The sequence below is a fragment of the Pomacea canaliculata genome, linkage group LG6, assembly GCF_003073045.1.
Source record: "Pomacea canaliculata isolate SZHN2017 linkage group LG6, ASM307304v1, whole genome shotgun sequence".
Classification (NCBI taxonomy): Eukaryota; Metazoa; Mollusca; class Gastropoda; order Architaenioglossa; family Ampullariidae; genus Pomacea; species Pomacea canaliculata.
The window spans coordinates 20114778-20138694 of record NC_037595.1 but is presented as its reverse complement, the minus strand read 5'-3'; the positions used below and the strand labels follow the sequence as shown (position 1 = coordinate 20138694).

The window sequence follows — 23917 nt, the reverse complement described above, 5'->3', positions numbered from 1 at the left end:
CTTGTCAGGTTGTACAGGGGGGAGTTGGGGCTGTAAGTCTTCCTTGCCAAACCTTGCGGTGGGAAAAAGGGGCTGGGGAGTGGGGCTACGGGTGAACAGGGAGGTGGGCAGGGGTAGAAGGTGTAAGAGGCGCTGACACGCCACGAAGAAACATTAAGTCTATTCAACTTATTACACCCAAAACCCCGGATGCAACAAGTTTAAAGGACTACTAGGCATAAAAACTGGGTAAAACTCGGTGTAAGATATTATTTTGCAAACTATGCGAATACTGCCTTTCCGTCTTTTGAGACACCCGCCAACAAACATTCTGCACACAGTGACGATGACCGGACTGACGATGAACGGAGAAATAAAATACATCAGAAGCTCGAGTAAATATACTGAAGGTTGCAGCTCTGCTACCTTGACATTTAGTTTTCGTGATTTTTTTTACTAATTCTTGTTTACTAATTCACGGACTATCGAAGTCTTACACTGTTAATGTTTCTGGGTTTTGTGTGTGCTCTTGTGGCCAAGAAAAGCGAGCTGTCTCCTCTTTTTGTTATTTGCTATGTCTGTGTTGTTCCCTTTTTTATATTTGTGTTGTGTTTGTGTTGTCTCACACTTCAGCAGTCGATCGTGTTTCCAACATGCTTCAGACGACAAATAATCAACGACGCATGTGTGTGTGTAGGGAAGTTAGAGATGGGGACAGAGCTTAAGCAGGTGTGACAAATAATGTTTTGAGAACAGATACGAGAGGAAAACTTAAAAACAAGAAAACAACAAACAGAGGGTCCAAATCACCAAAGCACCCTAAAAATATTCGTTCTTCTCTCCCTGCACACAGACACGCGCACACATTGTATGGTGTAAAATCCCACGTGCACACAATTTCGTCATCCAAACATGGTTGGTGTGCGGGACAGGTATGTCGAAGATGCTAAGCACTACCTGTGGCCAAGTCCACACGTCCATACACCAGTGTGAACAGAGTTGGTGGGAGAAGAGGTGTGAGGAGGGAGGATACCTGGATGATTGGTGATTTTGCTAGTCACATCGTGAAAAAGAATGAAGGCTGGACCACGTGACTACTCAGTTCATGTTCTGTTAGTAATCAAGTGATGCAATGTTCTTACCTTTCTCTTTCTGGATTGCGTTCTTGGACTACTAGCATGTCTGGGGACATAGAAAGACATCTTCTGCATCTGTTCCAAATGTCTTAACAACCATAACCCAACATAGCGACGCAAAAACTTTGTTCGGAGCTACCCTGCCTGTACATCCACTCAACCTCATGGTGTCTCACTCTCTTTGTTGGCTCAGAAAAGACGACGAAGTCAATAACAGATCAGATGTCGCATACTGTGTATCCAGTCGGTATTCACGGCAGTCCTGACAGTCAAAGTCTCCTGCAGCAATCGGAAAGCAAATCTTCTACGGGAGGAACAGTACGGTTGGGGAGGTATAGACCCCCTCCCCCCCCACTGCAACATCTCCTATTCATCGGAGATTATCTTTTTCCACGTCCGTGTCGAGTTACTGTTCGTAGACAAAGAGAGTGAGAGATAGTCTCGATGTCATGGCGCAATGATTGTTCAGAACCAGGGTAATCTCAATGTCACGGCATGGTGAAAACAGATCACGTGACGCGGCGAGAGTAGTTGGTGGGCGCCGTGCTGTTCTGAATGGTGATAAATATTTGCATGTACTAGTCATCACGACCTTGACTTTTTCTTCTTCGTCATTATTTCATTATTATCATTATTCTGTATTCTTGTATTGAAGCCATTAGTCTCATCCAAAGCTTTCTCTCAAAACTGAAAACCTCATTGATTCAAGGCCTGCTGATTGTACAGGTGTAAAGGTTTTATTGTTCCCAATGTAGCACGACGTAGTTTCGGTAATTTCGTATTTATTTACTATAAAATGGAACCTATGCACAACGCAAATAGCAAATAGCCATAACTGTATTTTTAAAAAAAACACGAAAACATTTTTTTAACTAGTTCAGTTTAGCATCACTTGTCTGCAAGTCAGGTAAGGGAGGGGAGAGAAATCTGTCAGTCAGCCACCACCCACGATATGTTTTGTATCCCCTGGTCCCCATCCCTTGCGTCCTCAGCTCTGCCCACCTCCATATCTCTCATTACTTTGTGTATAGTTTAAATGAATCAGGGCATGAGGGCTAGATTACTTTATGGACACATTTATTACATGTATTAGGAACTGGAGTACCAGCTGTGGAAGTTAACACACCTGTGTAAATACGAGTTTAGTCATGGGCCACGGACTACACTGAATAAAGTCAATCCTCTCTCTCTCTCATCGCAATGTCCAGCATCTATTTCAACAGGTGTTCAGGAAGGTAAAGAGATCCCGTGGTTACCGCTTTACAAGAAAATTGACAGAAACGATTAACTTTGACAAAGCATCATTTACCACTGCCAAATCCATCATTTAAAATAAAACACATTTGGAGCTAAATATATACAAATATGTCTATAATCAAGTTAACTGGACGGTCGTCGCTAAAGTTCGTTCAAGAGTTTAACAGCGGACCTAACGACAGTAACATGAAGTAGTTAAACCAGGAATTGAAAGAAGACACGTGACCTGGGGATTGTTGTGTACACCACAGCCCTCCACTGCACTCCATGGCATGACAAACACACATTATTGCCCACCACATTATTGAAACTGGGAGGAAACAGGTGGGCGCAGAACAACGACTTTAGTTTGGTCTACAGTTACAGTAGGAGATGAACATTGAGAATTGGGATCAATGGGATTGGAACACGAGGACAGAACAATTGTTACCGCCACACATGCACAGAGAGATGGAGCGAGAGAAGGGAAACAAAGATAGATTAATGTTCACTTGTAAGCTACAACCAAAGTTGCTTTAGAACAGTCAGTGAAAGAAGAATTCAGACTTGGCCAGGACTCTACTGCCTCACACTAGGTTTATCTTTGCCGAAGGTAGTGCGAACTACGAAATTTAATAATAGTAATAAAAGATTAGCGCAGGTTAAAGGTCATCGGAAACAAGTTCTATATATATATAGCTTATAAACCAGCGGCTTATTTGTGAAAAAAAATTAAGATTAAAAATATTAGTGGCTTATAACCAGGTATGCTCAACAGACCGGAATTAAAGGTCCTGTATTCTGAACAAGATACTCCTTCCGCTCTCGACATGGACCTCCACAAACATCATGCTCAGAAAGAGATCCGTGACGTCACGGCTGTCCACGGATACGCCTAATTAAGTTAAATAGTCCCATTATTCCCCCTGGCTGAAGCATCGCAAAGGTGTATATGTAAATCCCAATGTCTGTCTGTGTTGTCTGTACACGCTATAAATATGAAAGTCAGAAAACTGAGAGTAGGGGGTATTCACCGAGATCTCACACTGAGCTCTGCCCACACATTGGGGAAAATAAAAGCTTTGCACTATAGTAGACCTTTAAGGCCAGACACCGGTCGAAAAATTGTCAAAAATTTTTCATTTTGGCCATTTTCAGATTACTTCATACTGTCAAAGTTCATATTTTGTTCTATTCACTCGCCAAGTGGTTTTTCATAGAATAATCTAGAAATATGTCTATTTTGTCAATGAAAACATCTACTTCTATCCTATTTACTTTTCCCGAGCGCAGAATTAGCGAGAATAGAGAATGTTTGAGACATAGCAACACACCTCGCCACGTGGGCAACTGTGTCACATCGTATATCGGTCGAAAGGTCATGACATGAATTTTCAAACAAAGGCTGAGTCAAAACCCTTAGAAGGCCCCAGCTACGATACAAGCTCTTTTCTAGACGACACAAAGGGTCGGAAACTTCCTTATATGGACGCATGCGTAACATACTTTGCATATAGCAATCAGAATTCACTAATGCCGACCTAGACGGGGTCATAGGGCACACGAACACGCTTCGGCTGTGCTCGGGTATCCCACAAGGCAACTGTCATGGCCTCCGGATGTATAAACAATGGCGACAGCAAGTCAAAGCTTGTTCTGGGATATTTTCTTTTCTAAGACATTAACGTTGATATTAAATGTTTATTGTGCCTGTCAGACGCTCATTTCTTCGCACAATACCACGTGCAAAAAAATAAAAACCACGTGGACATTCTTAGACCGTCGTAGCAGCTAAAAAAAGTAACTTAGTGAACCGAATTCGGCTGTCGAAAACACCGTCAGTCATGTGGTAAGCGAGCTGAAAATAAAGCGAAGTTTTAATTTCTGCTGCAAATCTCGGTAGTAATCAGGACTAGATGCGAACATTTACACATTTGAGTGAACTTGCAATGCTAGTTATGTTACTTTGTCTGGAATGTAGGGAAACAGAGCTTACATCATTTGCACAGAAAACAAAGGTTGGGTGGGGTTGGATGGTCTTACTCCAACCAAATGTAACAAACAGAATGTGAAGACAATTATGTATAGCATTCCTAACAAACAATGAAAACTGCTATCTAGTCAAGTTTGTAGCCATTCAGTGTCTAGAGAGCACATCATTGTCAGCCCCCTAAAAGGCCAGACAGCTATAGTGCTTTTCCCAGAAATCTTTGACAGAAAATAAGATACCCCCTAGCCACAAAAATCAACCATCTTTAATCCATGTGACTACAGAGGTAATTCATAAAATAATCCTAGCATACAGAGGAACAGAACATGAGCAGCTGCTTAAATTCTGGTGCACCAGTGATGTATCTCTAGATTTCATGAATAGGTTATTCTTATTCCTATTTGCCCCCAGTGGAGCATAGGGCTGCAAGAATTGGTTATACTCCCCTATAAGCTTTTGAAATAATTTCTTTAATTGATGTTCATCCCATCACCCTGCAACTGAAGGCTAAGAAAGATGAGAGTGTTCCTACTAATGCTGCTACTTCAGTAGATGCTCGCAAAAATTGGAAGCAATATGCGACATCATCACTAAATGTTAGATAGCAAAAGACCAAAGATGGCAAAACCATGAAGCTAGTGGACACTGAACTTCTATATAACTAACTAAACCTATAACTGTGTTGCTCAATGTTTGCAAACACCATTGTTTTTATTACTGTGTACTTCTCTGAAGCCTAGTCAGCAGTTGGGTACACAACACAACCATGTTGACTTTTCTAAAGTGAATAAAATAATTATTTTATTAGTAATGTTAAAAGTTATATGTAGTAACACATTGAAAGATGGTTATATTTTTCATTCAGCAGGTAAATTACATGAAAGGCTTAGAGAAAACAAAGTTACTAAGCTTGATATTTCTGCTCGCGCGCTTTTTCCGTTCATTGTTTTTGTTACAGTTTGTTTTACTTAAAATCCCTATAACTTTATATTGACATGTGATACAGGCCTAAAATTTGAATGAAGTTTTCTTCATACATATGTAAACATTTCAGTGAGAGCTTTTTAAAAAATATTTAGTGGTTTAGTAGTTACTAAGCTTTCACTTTGTTTTCCTTCGCCTTTTCAGTTTCTTGTTTTAGTAAGCTTGTTTAGTTCAAAAGCTTATAACTTTATATTGGCATGTGATGCAGGCCTAAAATTGGGTTGAAGTTTTCTTTATTCATATTTAAACATTTCTATGAGAGCTTTTAAAAAAATATTGAGTAGTTTAGAAGTTACTAAGCTTTAAGTTTTTCTTTCCGCGATTTCTCAGCTTCTTGTTTTGGTTAGAGACTGTTTACTTCAAAAGCTAACTCCTTCTTTTTGACAAGAGATATAGATCTGCAATTTGGTTGAGCTTTTCTTCATATATATATAAACATTTCTATGATAGATTTTTAAAAATTACCTAGTAGTTTGGTAGTTATACTGTTTTACATCAAAATTTCTTAAAATTTAACACACTTTTTTACAAAAAAAATTATAAAAAAAAAACTAAGAGGAATTCGCAAATTCTTTATCATAGAAATGTAGATCTGTCTTTTAGGTAACTATTTCAAAAAGAATTTTGAGTCTACTCACAAAATTGAAGAAGGAGTTAGCTTTTAAAATTGTTTGTTTTGGCGCCATTTTGGATTGTTTCCATGGCAACCGATAGCGCGACGAGTGCAGTAAAACCATTTTTTGAAACTCCATTCAAGGGCTAAATAGCTGATACAAAAAAATCCGCGCTATCCCGTGAAACAAAAAAAAATTTTTTTCGACCGGTGTCTAACCTTAAATATAAAACGTTGATTAGGAAAGTGAGCTTCACCTCCGGGAATTTTTTTTATTATTAACAAAAGAAATTTTGTTGAGGACTCCACGTCAGTGTGCACAGCGCCACCGCGTGGCCAAGAATGAAGAGAAATGATGGATGCCTTCAGAGGCCACCAACGTATGACGACACAAATGTTTGCCTCGTTCTGACAGCCAGCAGTATGTCACGCATCCCGCCACGCAGCCAGCCAACACACAACAAGGAGAGACAAACTGCACAGATGGTGGCGTAATGTTTGACATCAGTCCTGACCCGGGGGAGCGCCCCCTGGCGGCGTGTACTCACAGACAGGACAGTACAGTCTGCTTGCTCCTCCGCTTGCAAGTTGCCAGTCAACCCCTCTAATCTCTCCTCCTCCTCCTCCTTCCCCCCGACCTGCATACCTCACCTTCCAGCCTCACCTTCCTGGCCGCACGTAGGTGTATGCGTCTTGATTACAGGTGACATCCACGATTGTATGTGTGGCGAGCTCTTGCAAGCTCCGCGCTCACACCTTGCACACGGGAATAAAAAAGCATGCGAGAAATCATTTCTATTTTTTTTCTTCTCTCTCTCTCCAGCGAGAGGGTGGGACGCGGTCCTGAAGTCAGACACGCATGCCTTGAATGTGAAAACACAGGAAGCAGAGACAGAGAACAAAAAGACAGAGTGCCTCCGGTTATCAGTTATTATAATTTAATACATCCGAGAATGCGACATTTTCAGCACTGCCCTGAATGGTGTTTGGTTAATTTTCATTTTACTATTGTCATTTATGTGGATTTAATGTTCACCACTATGTAGATGGAGTAACAAATAATAACTTGAGTAAAAAATTTCTCATTCATGCTTTTGTCAGTGTGAATACAAGAAGACCAGGTTCCTCAAAGAAAAGCGGGTTGATCAAACTAGTTTAGTCTTTATCACAAACACCATCAACAAAAAATTCATCAATCCACCAAACTATGAATAAACTTCCTCTTCCGAATCCTACAAAAATAAATTACATTTTCATCCCCTCACCACCTCTCTCGTCCCTCCTAGGATCAACCTCTTGCTTCAGGTCTCCGACACAGTAGTATCAATGGCCCACCTTATTCACCTGGTTCTTTTTTTTTTTTTTTCAAATTTCTTAGCAAAGTAATGGACAATTTAAATGGCAGCCTCATTTACGTTAAGCTTAGGTAGTCTCTTTAAAATTAGGTTTTGGTCGCCTGTCGACAGGTGTACCCGGCATGTGGGAGTGACGAGGGTGTGTTGCCCGGACCTAATTAGCGGTAGGTAGACACTGTACGACCGAGGATTAGAATTTCACGCGAGAGAAACACCTGGATTCCGAACATATTTGTGCCGGCCGATCCCCAGTGAAAATAATGAGAGACACTAGCACAATAATACGGTCAGTCTGTCTCCGAGGACAGTGTGTCGCCCATTCCTGTCACCAGCAGCGTGTTTCTCATTACAAGTATCGCGTTTTCACGCTCCAACAGCCGCAGCAGGGCGAGAAAGCACACACCTTCTTCGTATATGGTCTCACTGATTTTAATCTCAAAATTTTCGAAAGGGAAGTCTCTCAGACACCTGGTCTCATGTCTCAAAATATGCACGACTCTAAATAAAAGAGAGAGCTGGGAACTTCCTTCAACTTATAATTTTGTAAATTTTTTTTGAGAAATGAAAAAGGAAAAATATATTGTTACTTAATAAAAAAAATGGTTTGGTTTTTTTTTTTCATTTCTCAAATCCTCATTTTTATAACAAATTATAGACGACAAAGTCGGGTCTTTCGTCGCTAATGAAAAAAGAAAATCACGCGATTTATTATGTTCTGTAACAAAAGATCACCGCTTATGGTACTAGCAAATCATGAATGTTCACTTAATGACAATAATGCTGTTTTCATGTTGATAAAAGAAGTAAAGAAAATGAAAGAGAGGCGAAACAAAACGGGGTAAAACAAATTGCGAGAGGCGGATGAGAAGGAAGCAGGTGGAGACGACTTCAAAAGACTACAGTAAAGAAAAAAACAGAAGTTGATCAAACAGCTTACTGGGTTATCCCGTGTGTTGGGACTCGCCTGTTCTCTGGCCATTTCTCTTTCTCACGTCTGTACTGTACTCACCTTTCAGCGGCAACCCGTCTCATCCTGGATGACCAGCCACTCCCCTTTCAGAAACCGTTGGCCCGGTGGAAACACAATGCGCTTTGAAAGGACGGAGCTCCATTGACAGCCGCTAGCCTCCTCCTGACCCTCGTAAATCTCTCTCCTACTCCTGTTTCTCTCTCCTACTCCTGCTGTTACCACGGCCAGTACGTCCTCCTCAACATCTCTTGAAAGCAGCCTCGGAGGGTTGATGGGTACGGTGTTATGGCTCCCTATGGAGTAGTGGGGTGCCTCTACCCGAGACTTGCCCACATCAGGTACCAAGATTCAGATGGAGGACGCGGAGCTCTCTGGCGACAGCAGGTTCTTGACTCGTGGGACTACGTGATGACCGATACTGCCAAGGGCAGAAAGAAAGAGAAAAGACAGGAAGAGGAAGAAGGGCTTGAGTGTCCGATGTTTACGTCTCCTTGTAAAGATCAGTAGTAAGATAATTGAACGGAATGAACGGACGACCAAAACTTGTATTACTGGATTGCTGGTGGACGATTTTTTTTTCCAGCTAACTACTAAAACGAGGCATGCTTGTACAAAGCTTCCGGTTTAGTCACATTCTTTGTTTAGGCTCGCCGAGACTAACAGCGGAGAACTTCGTCTCGGCAAACAAACAGCAATCCACCTGTAAACATCCCTGGGACGACTCACGGGCTGATTGCATTTAATGCGGATGGTGATTGTACTACATGACGGCCACAAAGCACTCGAAAGGCAACAGACAAGACAGTAAACAAACATAAATAAACAAGGTGTCCCATCACCGAAACACAAATGGAGATTCAGTACAATGGTTAACGTGTTACGACAAAACCTTGTACCCGAGATAAATAATCAACAACACTTAAAAGAAAAAGAAGACGGCCCACACACGTCCTGCTTTATATATATATATGTTTCCCAATCGAAATAGGAATTAAGACACCCGTGTTAATAGATCAAGCAGATAAATGGAAACTTCGTCAGCTATGCAAACAGCATACTCAACTTAAACGCTTCAAAAGGCATTTTTATATATACACAGGCAAATTAATTTTACGCCATCACCAACGACACGTGACGGCAATGCCATCGTCGAGGTCACACCCAGAATGAGGTGACCGACATATCGACCTATGAAGTGACGTTACCTACAGATCAATCATTGAGGTGGCGCTACTAGCATATCGACCTTTTACTGACGTTGACGTTACTTATATATCGACATACAAAGGCTTCCATTATATGAAAAAAAAAAATGGAAAATGAAATGCACGAAGTTTATTGGGAGGCTTCGTTGTTCTTTGTTCGTGCGTGCGTATTTGTGAAAAGGCGAACAAAAGAAATAAAAAGAGGGAGTGAGTGAAGGTGAGAGAGGAAGAGAAAGGGCAGTGTTGCGGTGAGATGTGCACATACCCGACCAAACCAGGTCTGCCACTAAAGGGTAGACGGCCGTCGGGTGCGAAGCCACCCCAGGAACGTCTCCGCCTCCATCGATCTCATTGTAACGGTCGTAAACTGGGTCTAACGGCTGTCAACAGCTGCTTACCTGCGCACCCCATCACACGCTCACGCATGACTGATTCTTTTCGAAGTCATTGATTCACCTCTTTTTCTTTTTCAACGCTACTAGCCTCTCATTCTCCTTCTTTTTTTCTCTGTCTCAATTCCTCTTTCTTTAATGATTCTCTCACTCCTGTTTTTTTTTTTTTCATTGATCTTAACTCTCTACTATCTCCACTCCCATCCAGTTCAACGTCACGGTATGTCCCTCCACACATCGTTCCAACCAAAGGTGTACAAGAATGTAGGTTGGGGCAGGGACGTGAGTCTTGTTTTTTCTTGTCCGAGGTGTATGTGGTCTTAGATTTTATGTTTTTTTCCAGCTACATTTTCAGTCTTTGTCACCTGTCGTACCAGTCTCTGTCACTTATTGTATCTGCGACATCCCTTCGCTTTGATCTTCAAAAACATGTTTTAATTGCTATTCTTATTGTGCAGCGGCTTTTTGTCGCACGTTTGTAAGCTGGGTATATTCACAACACTAGCGGAAGTCCGACTGCGCATGTCGGTCTGCATGCCCAGTGCGCATGAGCACACGGAAGAGTGAGGACAACCACCTGTATATGATTCACTCTGCACACAGCTGTGCTCACGCACACAGGTAACGCAATCCCTCAGGTGACACTGATATCAACCCTCCGTTTCTAACTCAGCATCACTGGCCTGTCTGGCATCAGCTTTCAAACAAATGACGATTATTCATCAAACTGCTCTCTGAGCCCAACTCTGCAGACGACAACAAGAAATTCTCCTTATCAACACTTTTAACAAATCTGATAACTTAATAACATTTTCCCATGATTCATCACTTAACGCTGCCTGTTTTTTTTGTATCCAGTAGACCATGGGATTCGTTGTTTACCTTTCCTCTATTATGACAAGGAGATAAGACGAACTATACACGAAACATTTAGGATGAACCTGACAAGTATCAACTCGTTTGCATGCGACGACAACAAACGAGAGCCGAGCAGGTCGTATTCACTTCTCACACACTCCTTCATTTCGTAGAAAGAAGATCAAAGTATGTTTCCTAACTTTGTAACCCTAAACAATGTTTGCTTCGCCGAGAAAATTTCAAAGACGATGATATTGTACTTTGCAAATTGAACAAACGCGATGTTCACTTCCACATGTAGACAACATGTACGCGTCGAGACAAGCTACGGCTATTTTTTGTCTGGATTGCATGCGACCTAAAGACATATTTTTAATGCATCAACAAGTTGTTTTGAGTACAATGGGCGGTTCTAAATGAGACCAGGAGACGCACGCTGCGAACAAACGGAACACAATCACGTGACTGCGGTCAAAACGTTTGTTTCAAAAAAACAACCTTCAAATCGTTTATTAATTCAGTATCGACATCAACATAATTCAGACTCAGTCATCACCACCATCCCGCACCGACAGGTGAAGGCCTGTGGGGGACATAAAGCAGGAATGAAGGAAGGAATAAGTGATGAGGACTGTCACACCTTGGGGTCAAGGCGAGCACGCGCCAGCTGTGAAACAAAAATTGTAAATAAAATTGTCCACCTTGATGAGATGTCGTCAACGGGGACGGACCGGCTGTATGTCTGACCTTTTGTCTTGTGTCCTTCTTTCGATGTGTGGTTTATCATTTCACTTTGAATTGTTTGTTTGCCTTTGTGTCCTTTGACCTTTTTTTCTTTGTTATTATTCCTGTTCTAAAGAGATTTAATGGAATGAAAATCTTCCAAAAGCTTCGGAGCAAAAGTCCAGGAGAGCAACGAAGACTAAAAAGGGTAAAACAGTTTTGATGTCAAATATTATTTCCACAAGAATATACTTTCAGACATCTAAGACATTGAAATATAAGTCTTAGTGTTAAATATCAGCAAGTAGGGTCAACTCCTCTAACATCAAATATGAAACGGAGCCTCGTAGGGGGATTGGCCAGCCAACCTGAGTACAGGTGTGTGAAGAGACACTCGCACCTGCATTATCTAAAGAAAAAGACCTCAAAATAATAAACAGACCAAACTAATAAAGAGATCACAATCAACTTGTGCCACTTATAAAACGATCGTCTCTCCCAGCCAAAACAACAAATATTCGATGCTACTAGCTACTTTAGGGTAGAAATTTTAAATAAGTGACTTATAAGCGTGAAGCCAAAAACAATTAACCACTGATTGCTGTCATAGCTTTTTAATTATACCAAACATGAATAAAAATCATGTGCTGACATGGCCATGAATATGTCTCCGTGTTTGTCATCTCATTACTCCAAACGTGCACATCCCCTCCATGAAGACATTTTCAGAAATAAAAGCAACACACGTGTCACTTAACAAGAAGAAAACACGTAGAAGTCAGGCTGATGCTCCATCATGACTGGATGGAAACTGTTAATATCTGCGTGAAGATTTATGTCGGTGTAGAAATGATGTCCACCCGAGGAGCCTGACAGCTCGGTTGTAACCATCAGGTAATTAAAGGTCCGTATGACATCATTTGTACGCACCCTTCACCCTACTTCTTCCTGTCATCTCCATCTCATCATCCCCGACACCTGGAGACAGCTTGACGAACAGTGTGGGATGTAGACTGACCTTAGAGCCAGCAAAGTTAGTTTAAAAAAGTCAGCGACACTATAAACTCAAAACATGATTATTGTTTTCAAAATAAAGTTTTGAAATGTAGTAATAAGATAACCTTACGGGGCAGGGGCAGAACTGAAAGAGGGCAGGTGCGGCTTTTCAGATAAAGAGATCCGTAATAATCGGTTAGCGATGACCCCAGTAACCTTTCAGTTTGAAAGCACACGTGTTGTGTAGCCCACACCATTGTTATTTACTCTCTCTCTACCTGGCGCTCCACTGATCAACAGGTGGTTTTCACCATTCGATTACCTTGTACACACCCAGACATCCACATCAAGCTCGACACCTGACCCCATAACCCACCCCAGACCCCAACCTCCCCTTTCAAACACCTCCATGCTGACTGTCGCCAAGCTGTCGCTTAGAATGAGTCGGGAAACGAGCGAGAGATAACGGGGGCCTATGTTAGATGTCGAACGTCATCAGCGTGCAGACATGCGCAGTACAGCCCTCGCCATCATTCAAGTCCGCGACACGTGCGCCACCTTGCAGGGAAAATGGCGCTTGCGACTTGAATGCGTGGTAGTGAATCTGCTCGATATTTTCTACACCTTGCTCTCTACGGAAGGATACATTTTCTAGGGGCGAGAGAGGGGAGCAAGTAGTTCGCTGAGTTTCTTGCTGAGCATCACAAATGCGAGGAAAGGTATAAAATAAAAAAAATACCCCCAGGGCGGACCGAGCGATGACGACAACCAAAACAAGATCAGGGATCAGTAGCTGACCATGACGCAGGCGTAGCATCGTTAAAGTTTAAAGCCCTCGGCGGTATTAGGGGGAGGTCTATACCCGATGTATGAGGACGGTCTATGGTTGACAATATAATATTGATGACCACAATAATTCCAGCAGGGATGGTATGCAAGGTTGCGCGTTCTAATCTCACTTCGATTCACAGAAGAACGAATAAAATTTAGGAAGACGACGTGCCCAGCGGGTATTTCATGTTTTATGGGTGGGAAGTGAGATTCTGTTATACAAACAGCTCCTGTGCGGTATCTCAAAAAGCTGTCAAGGATGTTAGATGTTTTGTGGGGTGCATAAAACCCTCGCCCATCCCCCACCCACACACACACCACATACAGAAGGGAAAGTAGAAAGAGAATATACATTTAACCGACAAAAAAAAAAGTGAAACTTCGACAAACATTAGAGTATCATAAATAGAGTATCAGCAGTTATCTATTTATCGTGAAATGAAAAATGAAGAGCACCATAGATGTGAGCAGTCCCGGAGAATAAATAAACAAAAACATTTAACGAACGAAGAAAAGCACTCAAGCTTTGCAGTTCTCGAAGTTCGTTATAACTTTGTGAAAGAGAGCAAGTCTCGAATCCTGCTGTATATTGTATATGCGTGTATTGTAAAACATTTTGTTGACATTTTCAAGTCAGAATTCTTAGGAGAAAGACTTCATCGCAATCAGGCAACAATAGAGTTGAACTATAAACAATGGAAATGAAAGGAAAGAGGGTCAGTTTAACAGATATTCCAATATTGCACGAATATAAACCACAATATCTGGGCAATATCTTTTTACATTTCAAAGGATGTGGGCCAGTGATGTATGTTCTCTTACCTCAAACTCCGTGTCCATGTCCCAGAGATCCTCGGACAGAAAAGCAAAAGTGCACACAGAAAACTCAGGAGGCTCAATGATTGTGTTCCTCCACGAAGTAAACCCCATTTTGTCGTCATCATTCTTCGGATCCACCCGGGGTGTCTTACGAATGTTTCTGGGGGACCTGAGAGCGTTCTTCAGTGCCCATAGCCTTGACCTGTCTTTGGGTGAGATTTGAGGTGAAGGTTGACCAGAGCGTGAAGGCTCGTCACCCTCGCTCTGCTCCTCCGTAGCTGCCTCCGAGTCGGCGACATTCTCCGAGTCAGTGGAGGTCTGATAAGGGAGGAGAAGGGATTCGATCCGCGAACAGACGGAATCTGCCGACAACCTGCTGATGTTGAGGGCATCACATTTTTCGGTCAGCGAAGACGATTGAGTCGGAGGAGGTGGAGCTCGTCGCTTCTTCTTGGAGCCCCTCCGCAGCACCACCGGCGACTGCTCTGACTCACTGAAGCTCTGAATGGACACCACCTCGGGTGGACTGCTGGTGGAATGCTCACGCGTGTAGTAAGAGTCGCTGGTGACGGATTCTTCATCGCTCTGGTTTTCTGTCGTTCGGGTGGATGAACTAGAAAGACTGAAGTCCGCATCTTCCGTAAGCAAAGGAGCTGATGCATAACGTTGAAAAAATGCCATTCGTTTAAAGAAGAGATGAAGGGAGGGTCTCTTGACCTGTTTACATCCTCTCACTGTTTGTCGTCGCCTGTAGTCGGGTGCTGATGTCACCAACAGTGCAGGTTACACACAGACTCTGCAGTTCGAGCCTCGGAATCAATATTGTACACTCAACCACTGGCGGGCCTACGCAAGCCATGACAGGGACATACAGCTGTCTTCACGTCCTTGCCCTCCGGCAACCAAATTAAACACGTGACAGGTTTCTGTCTGCCACGACCGCCAGGTGTTTCTGTTTCTTCTTTCTTTGCGACGTGCCCCGCGTGGGATGGATGGCTGGGGCACAGGTAGTCGTCTGTTTTGTGTTTAGACATTCAATTGACGAAGCAAAAATGAAATGACACGATGTTTGTCGGATGATGAATCGTGGAAACAAACTCTGGAGTGTCACCATCCAGCGAAGGGAGACAGTAAGGCAAGTGGAGGTAATCAGCGAACTCCTGCTCGGTTATCAGCATCCCGCAGTTATCCTTCCACAGAAGAGGCAGATATCCGCCTCTCAAAACCTTTTGATTTCAACTTACAACGAACTAGGGTTCGGTATACCACCCAGCCGTGCTCTCCTTCTACTTGAGGTTATCTCCTCTTGCAGCTGACGTCACACCATTTTCTCGATCACCTGCCACAATTTTTTACAAGATCGACATGTTTGAAAGTTTACAGTTTACATGTATCCTTTTTAGGGTACACAAAGGCTTTCCTGTATCCTTTCTTAGTAGTTGCAAGAAGACTAAATGGTGAACAGTGACTGAAGTGAACAGTGAACACGATTCCTGTATCTACACTGTCCGTTATGTAGATCACACACACACATACCCGTCCTGTCTGTGGTGTATCTGTTGACTGACTCTCTATCGTTTTAGTTTCCACCGAGTAGGCGAGCTTTCCTAAGGTTACAAGCGAGGAGGCGTATTGAATGTTTCTCCTCTCCCTACCCCTGACGTCACTGTTTTTAAAAATGCTATATTGTAAACCAGCGCGGGTAGCTTTTCGCTGAGCGCAAAACCAGCACGGGTAGTTTCTGTTGACAGTGCTTTCTCACAACGTTTCCCTCCACACCCTTAATTCCTCTTGGCTGTCGTCTGTATCGCTGAGGCCTGGGAAGCCCCGACCAACCCCACCCGTCCACACAGTGACATATCTGTACACACGTACAAGTACCCGCTGTGCCAGGTGCTCAAACAGCTTGACCACTCGGGTGGGATCGGGTACTGGCTGCCATTCACTGTCCGAAAATAATTCAACGAAGCGAATAACGGATGTAGACGGTCCTTAGCGAACCTTGAGAAAACGATGTCTTGTTGAGGGTGGGTGATGTCATATCAAATCCTCTTTGCCCACCCGTCCTCGTTACCGATGACTTTATACATCTTCTCGTGGTATTCTCTTGCCGTTTATCTTCGATTTGTATTATGAGATATCTTCCCTGTCTCCAAGCAACACAGTTTTAGAAATCCTCTCGCTTCAGCCCTTTGCCTGTTCTCTCTCCGCGACAAGCAGGCGACATCACCTGTGCCAGGTGTGCCAGGTGTGCCAGGTGGGCCGGCGGTAGATGCACGTTGTCAAAGCTATTTCAAGTGTAACCGCCGCTCTCCTGAGTGCAACTCGCGCTGTGAATCCCGAGTGAAGAGTGTCAGTGTCACTGCAAAGCGATGTAAAGTGGGACAGTCCCCTAAAAAAAAGTCCAGTGGTAAAATCAAACAACCATTACCTGGCTGGTTGTGTGGCTGCGGCTGTTCTCGGCGCGCGAGGCGTGAAGCTAAAAGGTCTACAGTATGAATCACGGCGGCTCTCTCCTTCTCCTCCCAGTGCGGCAGGGAGGGCAGACGTGGGAGGGATGGGGACAGGGGGAGGGGCTGGGAGACAGGACCCCCATACCCGAGCTCAGGACGAGGCCACTGACCTTGGAATGTGTCGTTAGTATACATGTACACCGGCTGCTGCACGAGCGACTTTCTTTAGGTCAAGGGTCAGGTGTAATAAATGTTAGCAAGGTTTGATTGTTCTACCATCATCGAGAATAAACAATTGTCAGTGTCTCTGTTGAACACCTGTGGTATTCGCTTGTCCTTTCTTTCACATAAAAGGACAGATAAACAACGCATAGAAAAATATGTGTAACTGGGGAAGGAAGTTGATAGCAGTATTCAGTTGACTAAAAATTTACCAAACCAGCGTGTGGATATATATATAATTATGTGGATGTGTGATAGAGAGACAGACAAGCAAGGAAGGAGATGGAAAGAGAAGAAGAACGAAGCCACCCCTAACTCTGTCAACCTCTCCAATAAATCTTCCCGTCCACCCGTTCCGAACCTCTCTTCTTGTCTGGCCGGCTGTCTTCCTCACCAGACGAACCATTCGGTGACGAGCCCCACGCACTCGATTAAATCTTCCAGCCTTTCAATGGCTTGCACCCAGGGGTACCCCTCCACCCGGGTAGCGAATAAATGTCTTTTCTCGTCTGGCGGGGTCCGATGCCGCTGCTAGGCTGACGGTGACTATTGTAGCGACAGCGCACAAGCGGAACCCTCCCACAGCCGAGATATATGTCTTTTAATAAAACTTACCTGTTGTACAAAAGGGACACACAGGTGACAGAAAGCCAGCCAGGGAGAAAGTGCAAAGTTGCAGGTGAAAGACATTTGCATTCACTTAACACAGCGACAGCTTTCAACAGCTGAGAGGAATGACATAAAAGTCTTTAGACAAGACAAGAAGACGAGAAGAAAAAAGAGACAGGGAGGGAAAAAACTTTTTTTTTTTTTCATTCCGACCGAACGAAGAGAAATAAATTGGATAAATCCAAGGTAGGATAAAGTGAGGACAAGTAGTCCAGCGGGAGGCTTTACAACGACCGTGCACTTGATATGATCACGTGATTCAATATTTCAACATCATTATGTGTCTGTATAGCCATCGATTCCAGCCATTAAATTCCCGCACTTGCGATAGTTCCACACAAACATAATAATTATTATAACAACAACAATTATCATCCTCATCTGCAAGGTGACTGAGGACAAAATAATTGGTTGCACTGCATATTTTTATCTCTTCTTTAAAAATGTTCGTTGCTCAGCTCTGTCTTCCAGAGAAGCCTTCTGTTGGGATGCAGTCTGACAGGTTGTGTTTTTATTTTTAAGTTTCTGTGCGCGTGTTGCCGTGGACAACAAATGTCGAAACCTTGATGGTCTTGTTAAAAATAGACGAAGTGTAGCAGGAAGACGGTCGATGTGCTCACTGAAGCGCGAATGTGGCGATGAATGAGGCAAAGTGCAAATGAACCGGTCGAAGACTTACAGAAAGCAGCTGGTGCTTCAAGAAAGGCAATGGTTAGAGACTTCTCACTGGAAGTAAGTACGGCAACGGTTGAAAACTTGAAGACGACTTCTCTCTGGTACCACGGCAAAGTTCGAAAACTTTCCCAAAAGCACCACGACAGTCAAGAAAACAATATTACTGAAATAAAATTATGGTAAAAGCATGTTTTCGAGTCAAACCGACCTGCCATCTACGTAGCCTAATTGCAAAATTCCCAACTGGGAAGACAATGTCATCAAACACGTCTTTGGAGACAGACAGTGAAGTGGTTTAGTCTGAGTAGTTACTCGCCTTCTCACTTTCTAACCAAGTGCCGTTTCACATTTGTAATCTGAACGTTTCCCTGTCATACCTAAGAGTTTGCTTGTCTGTTGGTCACTCACTTCTGACAGCCGATCACTTTACGGTTTTGGTGGAAGAACTGTGCCGACCACTCGATGAGCCAAACAACATTGGATTACCATTGTTTACCAAAGCTAGCAAGTGTCAGTCATTGTGTTCCTTACCTCCCTTGCGCTCCATTACAACGCTTTTAAATCACTTGACCTTTGCTTTTGAAAGCTGCTTCGCGGCAAGTGTTTGTTGTTTTGATTGGCTGACTCGTGTTGGATTATCCTTCCTCGCACTCACGGTGTGGGTGGCGGGTGTGCACTTCTCGTGCTCGTCTTCTCGTCTTTATTCGTCGCTTGGTAACACGAGACAGAGATTGTCTCACAGACACGGGTAGAGGGATTCTAACTGGGGATGGGAATGACAATTAAGGATGTCTGTCTCGCTTCTCATGTGCGGGCAATCGCATGCCCGTCCCACCACGTACCAAACATCCACCAACATCGACAGATTCCCTGCGAACTTTTCGAGACCCTTGTGACGGGTCCGCTGGTGCAATCTGGTGACAAGGATCACAAAGGAGTGTGAAGACAGGTGAGACAAGGGCTGCGTGATGGCATGAGTCCCCCTAGGCCTCTTAGCATCTCAACCGGCACGGACAGCGGTTCAAAGGGTCCAGGCGGCACCATCTTTAACTATTCGTCCGCAGGCAGAAAAAAAAAAATCAAGATAAAGATTAAACTAGCTTTTACAAGTAAGTGGTGTTTGAATGACAGTCTCTCAAGCAGCCCCCCAGAGCAAAGTAACACATTCTTTTGATATTAAAACATTCGAGCCAGAGAGCGACATTGTTGGGTATGAAGTAAACATTATCTTCAACATCAGTCACAGGAACATTATCACCACCATCACCACTTCCAGATCGTCTTTATCGTCGTATTAATGGAAGTTAGGTATGTTGAGTTTATTACAAAGCAGCAGACATATAAAACAATTATTGTAAAAATATTTCTATTCCCATTCCAAGCCTGTAACAAATTATAAACATAAAGTATCATGACAGCTTTCAGTCGTTCTGTTTCTGCTTTATATGAATACTTGTTAGCTTTGCGGAGTTGATGTGTCTTGATGACATCGGTGTATAAAGTGGCTAGACGTGTCTAATACTCAGAAGCAGAGTAAGAAACATGACATCACATGAAGAATGCGCCCTTAGATGTATGACTTATTCACTTTGTGTCAGGGATTTCCATTTCGTGGAAAACAACAAGAAAAATAAAGCTGTCACGTGTTTCAGGTGTGACCAGCTCGTCACTCAGCCTCCGTGACAGGTGAAAACTCGGTACGTCACTATGGTGGCACGGATTTTTCAGGACAAACCCAAACACATCTCTGTTATCTCTGCAACATCTCACTACAAAAAGTTCATCTATTTTTAGATTAAACGCTCATTACCACCGAAAATAGTTGAGCTCAGATTTGAAACCCTCTCTAAACTGAATTTTTGTTCAAGAAAATCCATCTTCACTGATTATCACAAGTCTGTTGACTGTACTGCATCCCACCTTCTCCAAACCCCATAGGATAAACATCTCAAAATATCAGACAGTGTAAACAAGACAGTGGAGAATACGAAGGGCGACATTGTTTAGCAGCTATCTGAGGGGTTCGGAGGGCTGGAGGGCGCAGGGACGAGTTGTGTGATCGAGATTATGCAGGTCGCTGTTCTGATAAGCACTGCCATTCAAATACCTTGAGGACACCTCACGTACCTTCACGACTTTCACACTTTAACGGAAGAGACTGACCTTTTGACAGCGAACTAAGATTAAGAGGTCTAACTATGTGGGTTAGCGTGGGTGGGTATTGGCTATCATAAACCATCCCGAAAAAAAATAAATAAAACTAAGATTCGAGAAGCAGAAAATGCTAACAGGACCGTTGGAACGCGAAAGCACTGTTTCTTGATGACCTTTCACGACCTACAGTAGACCTGAACTATCTTTTGGATTGTTCATTCAAGACTGGTTCAAGATTGTTCATTCAACCCCGAGCTATTTTGGTAAATTTGCAAGTCACTATAAGGGATTGGGGAAGGCTAAAAGAGAGGAAATATCCTTGTAACTATAACGACAGAAAAGTGAAGGAAAACAGCATGCACACAGTTTAGAAAGAAAACACAAAATATCAGTAAACACACAGTGCAGAAGGAAAAACAGGGAACATCGGTAAACATACAGTTCATACGCTGCTTTGTATTCGTTTATCTTATTCGGAACAACTGCGGATACAAGTGGGCGATAAAAGAATTTAGTATACAAGTGTATCTTCAAAAATAAAAAAATAAAATTAGAGAAAAACATTTTCAGCATGATGAAGTATGCACTGGTCGTGTTGTCATCAGACAGTCCAGTCCTCACCAACAAAGTAACATTATCAGTCCTCTTCATCTTTCAGACGTTCCTAACCCTATTGCCTAAAGTCAAGGGAAGCTCGGCTGCTGTCCTCTCTGTTGTCTCCAGTATTGAGTAAGTACACTTCTGTAATAAACTACCTGCAGCAGTAAGACAGGTATGAACCTGCTCACGCATGCGCACACACTGTCCACGTGATTGTGTGTGTTAGAAATTGTCAGCAGACGGCGTTAGAAGTACAGGACATCTGAAGTGCAAGGACGATATTTATTAATGAAGAGTTACTGTCAAATTGTTCATAACAAACACATAAATTTTCGCGCAGACGGTATGAGTGGTCTGCCCACCAGGATATTATTAACACTTTCTAAGCTTTTTTTCCGTTATCCTTGTATTCCTCTTCCTAAATACACACATGATCGAGTAACATAATGTACACTTGTATCTCTATAAAAACCAGTTCCCTTGGTCTTGTCTGGTCAAACTTTAACTCCATTGTTTACAGACTGAAGTGAACAAGAGAGAAGAAGAAAGGAAGGAGTGTTAACCTAGTTTCCTTCCCCAACTATTCCGCTTCCCCCTCCCGTTAGCAGACGACAAACCGGTCGTACACCGACTACATGTTTGCTTCGAAACTTTTTGTGGAACTATTCGGAGTAAACCGACTTTATTCTTCAATTTTTCAGTTGATGCATGTTATTTTTCAGCTAGAAGAGGGACTGGATTAAAATCTTACCCAGGAATGAGTAAAATGTGAGCAAACGGTCCCTCTTAGCTCCCATGTGGTGACACGGACGGTTTCGCCAGCATGCCGCGAGATAACAGCGCAGTAACGTCCTGCAGTACAGCAGTAAGTATATACTGCATGCCAGGTACTTCACCGTCTTGTCACTCTACTTCAGGACTTTGCGACTTCTTGTCTCTGTCAGACAACAGGGAGAAGTAATATCCGCATGCTAGTTAACCCAGCTATTAGTAATTTGATACCTCTGTAATTTTACTTTGATAAGCGAAATTGGAAAACAGTATAATTAAACTTTGACATGTTGCTTTCTCTTTGAATGAGTATTCATGTTCCAGCTGACCGATTTCTGGGTCTCATTCTGTGAATGCTTGTCTACCTCCTGTCTCTTCCCTTCTCTCTCTCTCACTCGTTCCTTTGCGTGTGGATTTGAATCAGACACACTTTGCTACACGCACGCTTCTTGGTCTCGTAAATTATTTACAAACAAACCAACACGCACACAAGAAAGAAGCATTGTGGTATACACAGTGACGTGTGTCGGAGGGCTAGGACACGAACAAGTAACACTATGCTAGCGTTTCCAACATAGGTGAGCATGTAAGAACGTCACTACATTAACGACCTTTGGTTACATTTGATTTATTGCCAATAACCTAACACGGGAACAATGAAATAAAAGCTGTTCTCTCTTTCTAACGGCGACTGCGTTCTTTGAATACTTGACATCAACCACAAGCGACAGTGAGTGAGGTCTGACACACACGTGCAGCGACCACAAAAGAACAATTCAGCTCTGTGAGGACAATACCCCGTGAAGTTTTTTTTTTTTTTTTAAAAAAGAAGAAATTAAACAGCAATAAACAACCTTACCAGAAAGGATCCGAATCGTAGCCTAAATCGATGACCGGGTCGTACCTTTTCTTTCTTTCGCTCTTTCTTTGTCAGATGTAACAACTATGCCCAATGACTTATGAAAGCATCTACAGCTCTTTTGAGTAGTTCCGACTAAGACATTCTCAATTCTTATGAGTTATTCAGATACAATGCTGTAGTTTGGGTCAATGGGTCAGGGTTCGATACTACTAACGGTTCTGAATGGCTTGCTGTCTGGTTAGTTGGTTCATTCGTTAGCTAATTGGTAAGTGAAGGGGCAGGCTGGTTATTTAGACCAACAAATCATGTAAATATAATGCCTACAGAATTTGTTTTTCTTGCGGTAAAATTCTCTTGCCAAGTCCCTTCAAGTTAAGTCGAAAGAATTCAGGTGAATCTTTAGGGAGAAACTTCACTAAAGAATAATTAATTATTTAAGTTTTTTCGATCATCAAGATGGCGTCCTGGGCGTCCGGGGAACTATTTGCTGCCTGGTCGAGCTCAGATACAAACTACACAACCAAATCTCCTCCATAAGATCGAAATGATATCCGTGTCTCAGTCTCCAGGAGGCTGGGGGAAGATACAGAAGTCCGCTCCCTCCTGTACAAACAGTCTCAATAGAAATGACTCCTCACACGGAGGGCAAGGTCAGTAGTTGTAATTGAAAACTCAGAGAGAGGTTCTTTGTTGCTAACTCTTTGTGACTACAAACTGAAAGGTTCATGAAAGATGTACACACATCGACACTCGCAAATATAACAGACTCTTAGGCTGTATTACTTGCAGGCACCTGACTGAGGTATAAAAATCATCAAATATCTGGGCAGAGATGAAAGGAAGAGATTGAAAGAGTATGAATGGATGAATACCTGCGGTAGACGCATTTCTTTTATACAAATATTTTCTATTAGCGGAGCATAGAAATCACCTTGCTGTTCACGATCGTAATAAGTTGATTCATCTTTGTTGAATATATACCTATCAGTCAGTCAGTCTGTCTCTCTGTTTACCGAAACAATCAGGTTTACAAAGCCAACTAGGCTGTTAGAAACTTAAAGCGAAGTTGTCTGTAAGCAAGGTAGAATAATAGCAAATAAACAGTAACACAGTCGATAAGAACAGCTTCAGTTCACTCCACCATGTTCATGGTCGACATCGTCGTGACGTCAGCTTGCTGCAGCGGCGTTGACAAAGAAACACGATGGTTCATTCACTCACCTGCCGCTTTCCTTTCATGCTCACCCGAGACCCCGCCACTAGTGTTATTATTCATGGGGCATTTCAAATATGTTGCTGGCAGTATTACTTTTCTTGGCCACCTAGTCGCAAACGGAAAACGAAACGAAAATAGCTCATGGTCATTAACAGTCGAGTATCACGTGTTCTGATGACGACCACAATGACGCACAACATTTCAATAA

At 42.8% G+C, this 23917-nt stretch overlaps 1 protein-coding gene across 7 annotated transcripts in view; it reads right to left on the bottom strand.

Moving 5' to 3' along the window:
- Positions 1 to 23917, bottom strand: part of LOC112565740 (rho guanine nucleotide exchange factor 10-like) — a 95968-nt gene that overhangs the window by 30366 nt on the left and 41685 nt on the right. The window contains exon 1 of one of the 7 annotated variants that reach the window (XM_025241432.1): positions 14091 to 16504. The exons of the other annotated variants lie outside the window; for them this stretch is intronic. Coding sequence (XP_025097217.1) covers positions 14091 to 14768 — 678 coding nt within the window. The 5' untranslated portion in view covers positions 14769 to 16504. Of the gene's footprint in view, positions 1 to 14090; positions 16505 to 23917 lie in introns of those variants that run through there. 7 annotated transcript variants of the gene reach the window in all.